Source organism: Aotus nancymaae, unplaced genomic scaffold, assembly GCF_030222135.1.
Source record: "Aotus nancymaae isolate 86718 unplaced genomic scaffold, 86718_ANA_hifiasm-v0.15.2.pri h1tg000040l, whole genome shotgun sequence".
NCBI lineage: Eukaryota > Metazoa > Chordata > Mammalia > Primates > Aotidae > Aotus > Aotus nancymaae.
Window position 1 is genome coordinate 42,158,540 of NW_026988454.1, and position 12,786 is coordinate 42,171,325.

At 41.0% G+C, this 12,786-nt stretch overlaps 1 protein-coding gene across 6 annotated transcripts in view; it reads left to right on the forward strand.

Annotated features, from left to right (window-relative positions):
* The window catches only part of HDDC2 (HD domain containing 2), a 55,560-nt gene that overhangs the window by 18,530 nt on the left and 24,244 nt on the right, over positions 1 to 12,786 (forward strand). For all 6 annotated transcript variants that reach the window (XM_064360720.1, XM_064360723.1, XM_064360721.1 and 3 more), the window contains exons 5-6: positions 10,430 to 10,568; positions 11,420 to 12,520. In XM_064360720.1, coding sequence (XP_064216790.1) covers positions 10,430 to 10,568; positions 11,420 to 11,517 — 237 coding nt within the window. In that variant the 3' untranslated portion in view covers positions 11,518 to 12,520. The remainder of the gene's footprint in view (positions 1 to 10,429; positions 10,569 to 11,419; positions 12,521 to 12,786) is intronic.

Sequence of the window (12,786 nt, forward strand, 5' to 3'; positions counted from 1 at the left end):
ACTTTGTCCCAGAGGGGCACCCACCAGATGCTAGCAGAGCTCTGTTGTATGAGGTGTCTGTTGATCCCTGCTGGGAGGTGTCTCCCAGTCAGGAGGCATGGGGACGGGGAGCCACTTGAAGAGGCAGTCAGTCCCTTAGCAGAGCTCAAGTGCTATGCTGGGAGATCTGGTGCTGTCTTCAGAACCGGCAGGCAGGAACGTTCGAGTCTGCTGAAGCTGTGCCCACAGCCATCCCTTCCCCCAGGTGGTCTGTCCCAGGAAGATGGGAGTTTTTTTTTTTCTTTTTTGAGACAGAGTCTTGCTCTGTTGCCATGCACCAGGCTGGAGTGCAGTGGTGCGATCTCGGCTCACTGCAAACTCCGCCTCCTGGGTTCAAGCAATTCTCCTGCCTCAGCCTCCCCAGTAGCTGGGACTACAGGTGCGCGCCGCCACACCCAACTAATTTTTTTTTGTATTTTTAGTAGAGATGGGGTTTCACCATGTTGGTCAGGATGATCTCGATCTCTTGACCTTGTGATCCGCCCACCTCGGCCTCCCAAAGTGCTGGGATTACAGGTGTGAGCCACCACGCCTGGCCAAAGGGAGATGGGAGTTTTATCTATGAGACCTTGACTGGGTCTGCTGCCTTTCTTTCAGAGATGCCCTGCTCAAAGAGGAGGAATCTAGAAAGACAGTCTGGCTACAGTGGCTTTGGAGCACTGCAGTGGCCTCTGCCCAGTTCAGACTTCCAGGTGGCTTTGTTTAGACTGTGAGGGGCAAACTGCCTACTCAAGCCTCAATAATGGTGGATGCTCCTTCCCCCACCAAGCTTGAGTGTCCCAAGTCGATTTCAGACTGCAGTGCTGGCAGCAAGAATTTCAAGCCAATGTATCTTAGCTTGCTGGGTTCTGTGGTGGTGGGATCTACTGATCAAGACCACTTAGCTTCCTGGTTTCAGCCCCCTTTCCAGGGAAGTGTAAGGTTGTGTCTTGCTGGAGCCGCAGGTGCTACTGGGGTACAAAAAAAACTTCTGCAGCTTGCTCAGTGTCTGCCCAAACACTACCCTGTTTTATGCTTGAAACCCAGGGCCCTGGTGGTGTAGGCACCCAAGGGAATCTCCTGGCCCGTGGGTTGTGAAGACCCTGGCAAAAGCACAGTATCTGGGCCGGAATACCATTCCTCATGGCACAGTCCCTCATGGCTTCCCTTGGCTAGTGGATAGAGTTCCCCGACCACTTGCACTTCTCAGATGAGGCAGTGCTCCACCCTGCTTCAGCTCGCCCTCCATGGACTGCACCCACTGTCTAACCAGTCCCAATGAGATGAACCATGTACCTCAGTTGAAAATGCAGGAATCATCTGCCTTCTGTGCTGATCTGGCTGGGAGCTGCAGACCGGAGCTGTTCTTATTCATTTTGCCCGGGACTCCCATCTTGTATCATTTTCTTAATGTCCTTTGTAGAGACATGGATGAACCTAGAAACCATCAGTCTCAGCAAACTGACACAAGAATAGAAAACCAAACAACGCATGTTTTCACTCATAGACGGGTGATGAACAATGAGAACACTTGGGGGAGTGTTCTTTTAAATTGTAAAATCTCTTTTTAAATTGTAATCTCTCTTTGATATGTCTTTTCAACACAAATTGTCTGTGAGATGTTATTTTGCTTCTTATTTTTATCTTATGAGATATCTGTATGGGATCTGACTTTTGTGATTTTCTATTGCTTATTTTGATGGTCATGCTTATTTTGATGGTCAATTCATTTTACTGTACTTTGAATGGAAATTTGGTTCACATTGCCCTTTTTCTTTGCTTTTTGTTTTTTATTTTAAATTAACAAAATTGTTTATGGCTCACAACATGATATTTTGAAATATGCAAATGTTGTGGAATGGCTAAACAAGCTAATTAACATATGCATTACCTCACAATCTATTTTTTGTGTAAGAACAAGTTGCTTTTTTTTTTTTTAAATTGTATTTGGGCTCTGGGGTACATGTGCACAGCCTGCATCCTGCAGTATTGTTGTATAGGTACATACATGCCATGGTGGTTTGCTGTCTCCGTTCCCCACCCCCAACCGTCGCCTACATCAGGCATTTCTCCTGGTGTTATCCCTCGCCATCCTCCCCTCCCACCCACTGTGTCCCTCCCACCCCCCCCACCTAGCTCTGTGAGTGTTGTTCTCTTCCCTGTGCCCAAGTGTTCTCATTGTTCATCACCCGTCTATGAGTGAAAACATGCGTTGTTTGGTTTTCTATTCTTGTGTCAGTTTGCTGAGACTGATGGTTTCTAGGTTCATCCATGTCTCTACAAAGGACATAAACTCGTTTTTTATGGCTGCATAATATTCCATGTTGTTTATGTGTCACATTTTTTTTGTCTAGTCTATCATTGATGAGCTTTTGGGTTGGTTCCAGGTCTTTGCTATCGTAAATAGTGCCACAATGAATATACGTGTGCATGTGTCTTTATGATAGAATGAGTTCTAATCCTTTGGATATATACCCAGTAATGGGATTGCTGGGTCAAATGGAATTTCTATTTCTGGATCCTTGAGGAATCACCACACTGTCTTCCACAATGGTTGAACTGATTTACACTCCCACCAACAGTGTAAAAGTGTTCCTTTTTCTCCACATCCTCTCCAGTATCTGTTGTCTCCAGATTTTTTAATGATCGCCATTCTAACTGGCATGAGATGGTATCTCAATGTGGTTTTGATTTGCATTTCTCTAATGACCAATGATGATGAGCATTTTTTCATGTTTGTTGGCTGCATATTTGTCTTCTTTTGAAAAATGTCTGTTCATATCCGTCGCCCACTTTTGAATGGATTTGTTTGTTTTTTCTTGTAAATTTGCTTTAGTTCTTTGTAGATTCTGGATATTAGCCCTTTGTCTGATGGGTAGATTGCAAAAATTTTTTCCCATTCTGTTGGTTGCTGGTTTACTCTAATGATTGTTTCTTTTGCTATGCAGAAGCTCTTAAATTTAATTAGGTCCCATTTTTCTATTTTGGCTTTTGTTGCCATTGCTTTTGGTGATTTAGGCATGAAGTCCTTGCCTGTGCCTGTATCCTGAATGGTTTTGCCTAGGTTTTCTAATAGGGTTTTTATGGTGTTAGTTCTTATGTTTAAATCTTTAATCCATCTGGAGTTAATTTTTGTATAAGGTGTAAGGAAAGGGTCCAGTTTCAGCTTCCTGCCTATGGCTAGCCAGTTGTCCCAACACCATTTATAACACAGGGAATCCTTTCCCCACTGCTTGTTTTTATCCAGTTTGTCAAAGATCAGATGGTTGTAGATGTGTGGCTTTGCTTCCGAGTCCTCTGTTCTGTTCCATTGGTCTATATCTCTGTTTTGGTTCCAGTACCATGCTGTTTTGATTACTGTAGCCTTGTAGCATAGTTTGAAGTCAGGTAGCATGATGCCTCCAGCTTTGTTCTTTTTGCTTAGGATTTTCTTGGCTATGCGGGCTCTCTTTTGGTTCCATATGAAGTTTAAAGTGTTTTTTTCCAGTTATGTGAAGAAAGTCAGTGGTAGCTTGATGGGAATACCATTGAATCTATAAATTACTTTGGGCAGTATGGCCATTTTCACAATATTTATTCTTCCTAACCATGAGCATGGAATGTTTTTCCACCTGTTTGTGTCCTCTCTTATTTCCTTGATCAGTGGTTTGTAGTTCTCCTTGAAGAGATCTTTTACTTCCTTTGTTAGTTATATTCCTAGGTATTTTATTCTCTTTGTAGCAATTGTAAATGGGAGTTTGCTCATGATTTGGCTCTCTGTCTGTTATTGGTGTATAGGAATGCTTGTGATTTCTGCACATTGATTTTGTATCCTGAGACTTTGCCGAAGTTGCTTATCAGCTTGAGGTTTTGGGCTGAGACATTGGGTTCTTCTAAATATACAATCATGTCATCTGCAAATAGGGACAATTTGACTTCTTCTTTTCCTAATTGAATGCCCTTTATTTCTTTTTCTTGACTAATTGCTCTGGCTAGAACTTCCAATACTATATTGAATAGGAGTGGTGAGAGAGGGCATCCTTGTCTAGTGCCATATTTCAAAGGGAATGCTTCTAATTTTTGCCCATTCAGTATGATATTGGCTGTGGGTTTGTCGTAAATAGCTTTTATTGTTTTGAGATATGTTCCATCGATACCTAGTTTATTTAGAGTTTTTAGCATAAAGGGCTGTTAAATTTTGTCGAAGGCCTTCTCTGCATCTCTTGAGATAATCATGTGGTTTTTGTCTTTGGTTCTGTTTATGTGGTGAATTGCGTTTATAGATTTACATATGTTGAACCAGCCTTGCATCCCCGGGATGAATCCTACTTGATCATGGTGGATAAGCTTTTTGATGTGCTGTTGGATTCGGTTTTCCAGTATTTTATTGAAGATTTTTGCATCAATGTTTATCATGGATATTGGCTTGTAGTTTTCTTTTTTAGTTGTGTCTCTGCCAGATTTTGGTATCAGGATGATGATGGTCTCATAGAAAAAGTTAGGGAGGAGTCCCTCTTTTTGTATTGTTTGGAATAGTTTCAACAGGAATGGTACCAGCTCCTCTTTTTATGTCTGGTAGAATTCAGCTGTGAACCTGTCTGGACCTGGACTTTTTTTGGTTGGTAGGCTATTAATTGCTGCCTCAACTTCAGACCTTGTTATTGGTCTTTTCAGGGTTTCACTTCTTCTTGGTTTAATCTTGGGAGGGTGCAAGTGTCCAGGAATTTATCCATTTCTTCCAGATTTACTGGTTTATGTGCATAGGGTTGTTTGTAGTAATCTCTGATGGTAGTTTGTATTTCTGAGGAATCAGTGATGATCTCCCCTTTATCATTTTTTATTGCATCGATTCTTCTCTCTTTTCTTTTTTATTAGTCTAGTTAGTGGTCTATTTTGTTGATCTTTTCAAAAAACCAGCTCCTGGATTTTTTGATTTTTTGAAGGGTTTTTTGTGTCTCTATCGCCTTTGGTTCTGCTCTGATCTTAGTTATTTCTTGTCTTCTGCTAGCTTTTGAGTTTTTTTGATATTGCTCCTCTAGCTCTTTCAATTTTGATGATAGGGTGTCGATTTTAGATCTTTCCTTGTTTCTCATGTGGGCATTTATTGCTATAAATTTCCCTCTAGACACTGTTTTAAAGGGTACATTTTGTCTTCATTCTCATTGGTTTCAAAGAACATTTTTATTTCTGCCTTCATTTCATTGTTTATCCATTCATCATTCAGGAGCAAGTTGTTTAGTTTCCATGTGATTGTGCGGTTTTGAGTGCTTTTCTTAATCCTGAGTTCTAAATTGATTTCACTGTGGTTTGAGAGACTGTTTGTTATGATTTTTGTTCTTTTGCATTTGCTGAGGAGTGATTTACTTCCAATTGTGTGGTTAATTTTAGAGTAAGTGCAATGTGGTGCTAAGAAGAATGTGTATTCTTTGGATTTGGGGTGGAGTGTCCTGTAAATGTCTATTAGGTCCACTTGGTCCAAATCTGCATTCAAGTCCTGGATATCCTTGTTGACTTGCTGTCTCGTTGATCTGTCCAGTATTGTCAGTGGAGTGTTAAAGTTTCCCACTATGATTGTGCGGGAGTCTAAGTCTCTTTGTAGGTCTTTAAGAACTTGCTTTATGTATCGGGGTGCTCCTGCATTGGGTGCATAAATATTTGCGATAGTTAGCTCTTCTTGTTGCATTGATCCTTTTACCATCATATAATGCCCTTCTTTGTCTCTTTTGATCTTTGTTGGTTTAAACTCCGTTTTATCAGAGACTAGGATTGCTACCCCTGGTTTTTTTTGTTCTCCATTTGCTTGGTAAATCTTCTTCCATCTGTTTATTTTGAGTCTGTGTGAGTCTTTGCATGTGAGATGAGTCTCCTGAATACAGCACACTGATGGGTCTTGACTTTTTATCCAGTTTGCCAGTCTGTGTCTTTTGATTGTGGCATTTAGGCCATTTACATTCAACATCAATATTGTTATGTTTGAATTTGATCCTGCCATTTTGTTACTGGCTAGTTGTTTTGCCCATTAATTAACGTGGCTCTTTCATTGCGTTGTTATTCTTTACCATTTGGTATGTTTTTGCTGTGTCTGGTAGTGGTTGTTCCTTTCCCTGTTTAGCACTTCCTTCAGTAGCTCCTATAAGGCAGGTCTCGTAGTGACGAAATCTCTCAGCAGTTGCTTGTCCATAAAGGATTTTATTTCTCCTTCACTTATGAAGCTTAGTTTGGCCAGATATGAAATTCTGGGTTGAAAGTTCTTTTCTTTAAGGATGTTGAATATTGGTCTCCACTGCCTTCTAGCTTCCAGGGTTTCTGCCGAGAGATCCGCTGTGAGTCTGATGGTCTTTCCTTTGTGGGTGACTCGACCTTTCTCTCTGGCTGCCCTTAGGATTTTTTCCTTCATTTCAACCCTGGTGAATCTGACAACTATGTGCCTTGGGGTTGCTCTTCTTGAGGAATATCTTTGTGGTGTTCTTTGTATTTCCTGGATTTGAATGTTGGCCTGCCTTGTTAGGTTGGGAAAGTTCTCTTGGATAATATCTTGAAGAGTGTTTTCCAACTTGGATTCATTCTCCCCATCACATTCAGGTATGCTGATCAAGCGTAGATTAGGTTTTTTCACATAATCCCATAGTTCTTGGAGGCTTTGTTCATTTTTTTTTACTCTTTTTTCTCTAATCTTGCCTTCTTGTTTTATTTCATTGATTTGATCTTCTATCTCTGATATCCTTTCTTCTGATTGATCAATTCGGCTGTTGAAACTTGTGTATGCCTCACGAAGTTCTCATGCTGTGTTTTTCAGCTCTATCAAGTCATTTATGTTCTTCTTTAAGCTAGTTATTCTAGTTAGCGTTTTGTCTAACCTTTTTTCAACGTTCTTAGCTTCTTTGCATTGGGTTAGAACATGGTCTTTTAACTCAGAGAAGTTTGTTATTACCCACCTTCTGAAGCTTGCTTTTGTCAATTCGTCAGATTCATTCTCTGTCTTTTTTTGTTCCCTTGATGGTGAGGAGTTGTGATCCCTGGGAGAAGAGGTGTTCTGTTCTTTGATGGTTTCATCCTTTTTGTGCTGGTCTTTTCCTGTCTTCGTGGATTTCTCTCTTTTTAATCTTTGAAGTTGGTGATTTCAGGAGGAGTCTCTGAGTGGACGTTTTTTTCTGTTGAGGTTGGAGCTGTATCTTTTTTGGCCTGTAGAGGTCGTTGCTGGGCTCTCTGGTTCAGTCAGGTTGCTGGGTGGGTAGTCCTTCCTGGAGTTTGTTTGCAGGTGAGATTGGCCCCGCCTTCCCAATGGCATCTCTCCCAAAGCTTGATCTTCCTGGTTGGGGTGAAGCTGGTGTATTTGCAGCCAAGCTCTCTAGCAAGGGCTTTAGTTTGAGTTCTGTGGAGGTGGGACCTGCCAGGCCTTATGGTCTGTTTCCCTGCTTTCAACTCTGCCTCTCTCTGTGGGAGGGTCCATCTCGCTGGCATTCGTCCAAACTCCCTCCCAGGTCCCTGCGACAACTTGCTGCGACTAGTAACTGCTGCTCGGATTTGCATCGACGCCCCACCATCTGGCAGGGCTCTCATGGAGGTGGGCTGCAGGAGGGATGACGTAAGCACAGGATCCGAAACGGAACACTGGGGGGGTTAAGTCCAAGCCAGCTGCATGTTTCAGGTGGGGACACGAACCCACCTCCATTTGCTTCCCTGGGCCTAATTTCAGTGCGCTATCAATCCCACAGAAACAAACCCGGAACCTTGTTTGGTTTGGAATCGTGAAGTCCTCTAGCCCTCAGCGTCTCATTTGCTGGGAGCTGCATTCCAGTGCTGGCTTCTCTTGGCCATCTTGGTGCCCCCCTCACAAGTTGCTTTTTTAACTTCACAAAGCTTCTGCTTTTGTTGTTATTGTATGTGTTTTTTCTAACGTAGCATTAAAAAAAATATGTTGGCTTGCTTTAATAGATGTCCTCCTGGTTTTGTTTCCCTTCCCCATTTTTATATGGGTTTTTTCTTAATCTGTGTTATCTGTATCCCACTCAATTTTAATTTTCTTCCCAGTACCTTCTCCTCATATGGGCCCTCTCCTGGAAAGGAGCCCCAGCAGATTAGATTGGAGAATTCACTAGGACTGGGCTTAAGCTCCTTGTGCTTATCCACTATTGGAGTGGGCAAGATCCTTCCCAGTATCAACTACTGTTTTTAAAATGTGAGTTTTCTAGAGAATATCTGTTGGCTCTTTTGAGATTCTCCTGTTCTCAGGTCCATCAGACATTCATTCTGTTGCTCCCAGACAGATGCTGATTGAATGCAAGGCTTAGAGATGGTTTGTCTCTACTTGCATATATCTGGAATTGGTGGGAATGTCATGTCCCTTAGTTTTGATGTATATGTTATCCATGAGGTTTGGGTTTTACTGTTTCTTTGCTGTGTCAGTTTTTATCTGTTTCTTCTCTTTTGCTCACTATTTTATTGGACCTAGTTACTTAAATCAGAAACCAGGCAGTCATTTTCAGGTTTCTTTCTCATTTACTGTTATATTTTAGTTCATTTCTTTATCCTTAATATTTCTTAAATCCTACCGCTTCTCTCCGTCTTCACAGCTACTATCTTAGATCAGATTCCTATAACTTCTCTGCTAATGCTACAAAGTCTTATTTCTCTGCTTCCAAACTAGATATTATCCACCTGTAGTTAGAATGACCTTTCTAAAATGCAAATCTGGTGGCCAGGCGCAGTGGCTCACACCTGTAATCCCAACACTTTGGGAGGCTGAGGCGGGCAGATCACGAGGTCAGGAGATCTAGACCATCCTGGCTAACATGGTGAAACCCCATCTCTTCTCAAAATACAAAAAATTAGCCGAGCGTGGTGGAAGTGCTTGTAGTCCCAGCTACCTGGGAGGCTGAGGCAGGAGAATCACTTGAACCCTGGAGGCGGAGGTTGCAGTGAGCCAAGATTGCACCACTGCACTCCAGCCTGGGTGATAGAGCACGACTCCGTCTCAAAAAAAAAAAAGCAAACCTGAACCTGACTCGTCCTGACATTAAGAACTACTTGCAATAATTTCTCCAAATGCCATGCATTCTTCTCACTCCTAGAGTTCTGTCTGTAGTATTATTTTGTATGTTCTGTCTTTTTATTGGAGAATGCCTAGATCATTATTTTTTGAGGCAAAATTTCAATAATTTATATTTCTTTTAAAAGAAATGTGTAAGTTCATGAGAATTTGTTATAACGTGTATTTCCTAATGGTCTTTAAATATTTTTCTCACTTTGAACTTTTAACAGAAAAAAAATTCTAGACTGCTATGCTTCGAGTATTTCATTTCCTTTTGTTAAATCATGAACTCGAATTTATTAAACGTAAATATATAACTCTGAATGTGAATAAATATATAAAATGAAATTATTTTTCAGTGCCTTTGAGATAAAACAAAATGTTTTTGGTTCCATATTGAAATGATTCCTCTGTACAGTTCTCAGCTTTATCAAATCCAAGTAGCTGCCTTTATAAGAATAAGCATGTAATAAAAACTAAGAAACCTTTAAGTGATTCATGTCACATCACCCTGCCAAGAAACCATGACAGGTTTATTATCTGAACACATCTGGGGTAGAATTACAAACAAAAACTTGGCAGGGAAACCAGTTGGGAGCACTTTAGTTTTAATAGGAAAATGAATCTATATATTATTAATTGGGACTTGTGGTTGTGTGGCATGCGTCATTCTGTAAGAAGCAGACCTCTTGAAGATTCTTGTTTGAAGTCTGCACTGCAGAGGGAGGGGCCCATGGGAAGGAAAAGGCAGAAAAGCTGCTCACCCCCCGCCACCAACACCACCTCCCACCTGCTACACATGCACATACCAGTGCATGTAAAATCCTCAGATCTTGGCTGTATCCTCAATAGCGTTAACTCAGAGGGACTTAATTAAATCTACCCTATGTGGAAAGTAAGCACAGAGATTCCCAGACAAAGTGGTAACCAAAAGTAAATGATAAAGCTAGAAATTCACTTACAAATGAAAAGGAAAACTTGACATGAAATGGAGAGGGAAATACAAGTTTGAGTGGCATAAGATGAAATATCAGCTTGAGGTTAAAAATATCTAAACTACTTAGGTAGATAGATTAAAGAATAATGATCTTAAAATGAAGACGGAGTATTGAACAGGAAGAAAAGATCTTAGAATTACCTAAGATGAGCATATGATACTTTCACGGCATCTGATAGAATACTTAGAATGGTGAGCACATCTTTCTTGTATAGAGTCCTGGTGTTAGGTTGTGAAATTACAGAAGAAGTGTCTCTGAAGGATTTGTAAACAGTAGAGAAATGGGGCCAATACAGAATATACTTGTAGCTGTCACTCTGATTTTGGGTACCAGAGTCAGAATTTTCCTGGGATACCCTATTATGCAGCACTAATCATGCTGCCTTAATTGTCCCTTTACTTAGGAGTATGAGACCCAGTCTAGTGCAGAAGCCAAATTTGTGAAGCAGCTAGACCAATGTGAGATGATTCTTCAGGCATCTGAGTATGAAGACCTTGAACAAAAACCTGGAAGACTACAAGACTTCTATGATTCCACGGCAGGTACTCACCACCATTTTCAACAAGAGTCCATTTTAGTTTGGCTTACTCAGTGTTGTGACCAACATTAACATTAGGGAAGCCCACTGTGGGTACCCTCTTCTGACCCTTTCATGTGGAGCATCTAAAAAGAAAGGGAAGGGAACATTCAGATAAGAGGTTGAGGATAGGAAATAAATGGAATAGAGTTTAATGTGGAATGAACAGTAAGCAACAAAAGACACAGGCAAGAAAAGGCTGTGAAGGAAGAGATGTTGGGTTGAACAGTCCCCCATGCTATCACCATGGACCTATGATAGCTTAGAGCTTGGCTGCTATCAGAGCAGAAATCTGGGGAGGTCTGAGGAGCAAGGAAGACAGCACAAATCAGCCAATTGAAGTGTAGAGGTGTTTACAAGAGAGACACCTGCATCCTTGTTTACATCCTGAGCCAGCCTAGCCCCTGTGGTCTTCCTCCTTGTCTTTTCATATATAGGTGCTTCATTCTCCTTACTTAATTGCAGATTTGGAATGGGCAGAGATTGTCTTCAGCTTTCTGGGCTCTCACACTTGAATTTTCCTGTAGTTCCTGGTAGAGACACTCAGGAGTCTGGTGAAGTTTAGCTCTGCCTAATTGATGATTCCTTGCCTGAGTCTCATCCTTAGTCTCAGTTGTACCTGTAGTAACAGAGCGTGAATGCCAAATGGTCCTTCCAGCCCCTTCCCAGGACCTGGAATCTCATTCTGCTTTGGAATGAAGTGTGGGTCAGATCACAGACTAGAGCGCCTAGTGAGCCCTGGGATCAAGCTGGGGAAATGGATATGTTCTCTTGTCAATATGGGAATGTGTTTTTCTCTGTTCTTTGCTTTTACAGGAAAATTCAGTCACCCTGAGATAGTCCAGCTTGTTTCTGAACTTGAGGCAGAGAGAAACGCTAACATAGCTGCAGCTGCCAGTGAGCCGCACTCCTGAGACGTTCGCTAAATTGCTGCACTCCTGTAACAAACATTATTTTTCCATTTCATGGTATTGTGTTTTGCCATTGTTGGTCTGTTGATTTCCCTAGATGTAAGTCTGTTTTCAATTGTCTGAACTTCAGCGAGAAATGTGATATAACTTGGGCACTAAAAGAAGCCACAAAGCAGAGAGGTAGTCATGAAAGTTTCATGGATGAAGACTGGAGGGGGCAGTGCCTTTTTGTGAACTAAATAAATATTAAACACCTAAAACTTTGGAGTATTTATTGGAGATTTAAAATTATCTTATTCTGACTTAATTTCCTATATCCCTGAAGGCCAGATTCATTGAACAATAGAAAATTTCATTATGATTGCTTTTAAGAACAGATTTTTCAGCTGATTTAGTGATAAGGGTCCAGAAAAGAAAATGTACTGGTAAGGTATTCTCTCCCCAGATGAAATTGCTGCCTTATTCAGATTCACTCTCTTGAGCCACATTTTGAATTTCACTGTAGCCTGCTTCAGACTCCTAATCATAGGCTTGTAAACCTTGTAAACTAATAGTAGGCTCTGCCCCTCTTCCCAATACTTTTTGTCATTTAGGGATATAAACTGGGACATATAAAAATGCAACTTGTCTTGCTCTGTGTATTTTTCCCTGTCTGATGTATAAATCTTGAGACCTTGATTATAAGAACATGTATCATTAGGTGAGAAATATAAATAGGTCATTGAGCCTTGGGTAGGGAATATATCAACCCGATGTCTTCCCTTTATCCCCCTTTTATAGGATAAATAATCCAACCTCTCTGCCTTTACATTGAATAGTGCAGAAAGGAAGACGATTTCTGCAAACCTGCCCAGTATTTTGGTGTAGAACAATGATGCCTGTCCCTTTAATTCAAATGTCACTTTCTATTCAAAAGCCTTTGAGGCTGGCATGGTGAAAATTCTAAGCAGCGTTTCTTTGGAAACTCTTTGCAGTATCCATGGATACCCAATCTTCAGGAAGCAAGGTGCGTGATCTTTTCAGAAGCAACACACATATGTATGTGTAGTTGCTCTGTATCAAAAAGCAGAAAGAGGGTAAAGTCCATTACTTGATATATGTTTAGTAGGAAAACAACTCCATCTATTAGGATTGTGGAATTTTTACTCTTGGCATGAAAACATGCACACAAAAGAACCCCAGATAAAGTTCAAGTATTTATAATCAGAAGGTGTTCTGTGGCCCCACAGTTTTATTTTGAATGTTTTGTCTACCATAATTTTCATAAATAAC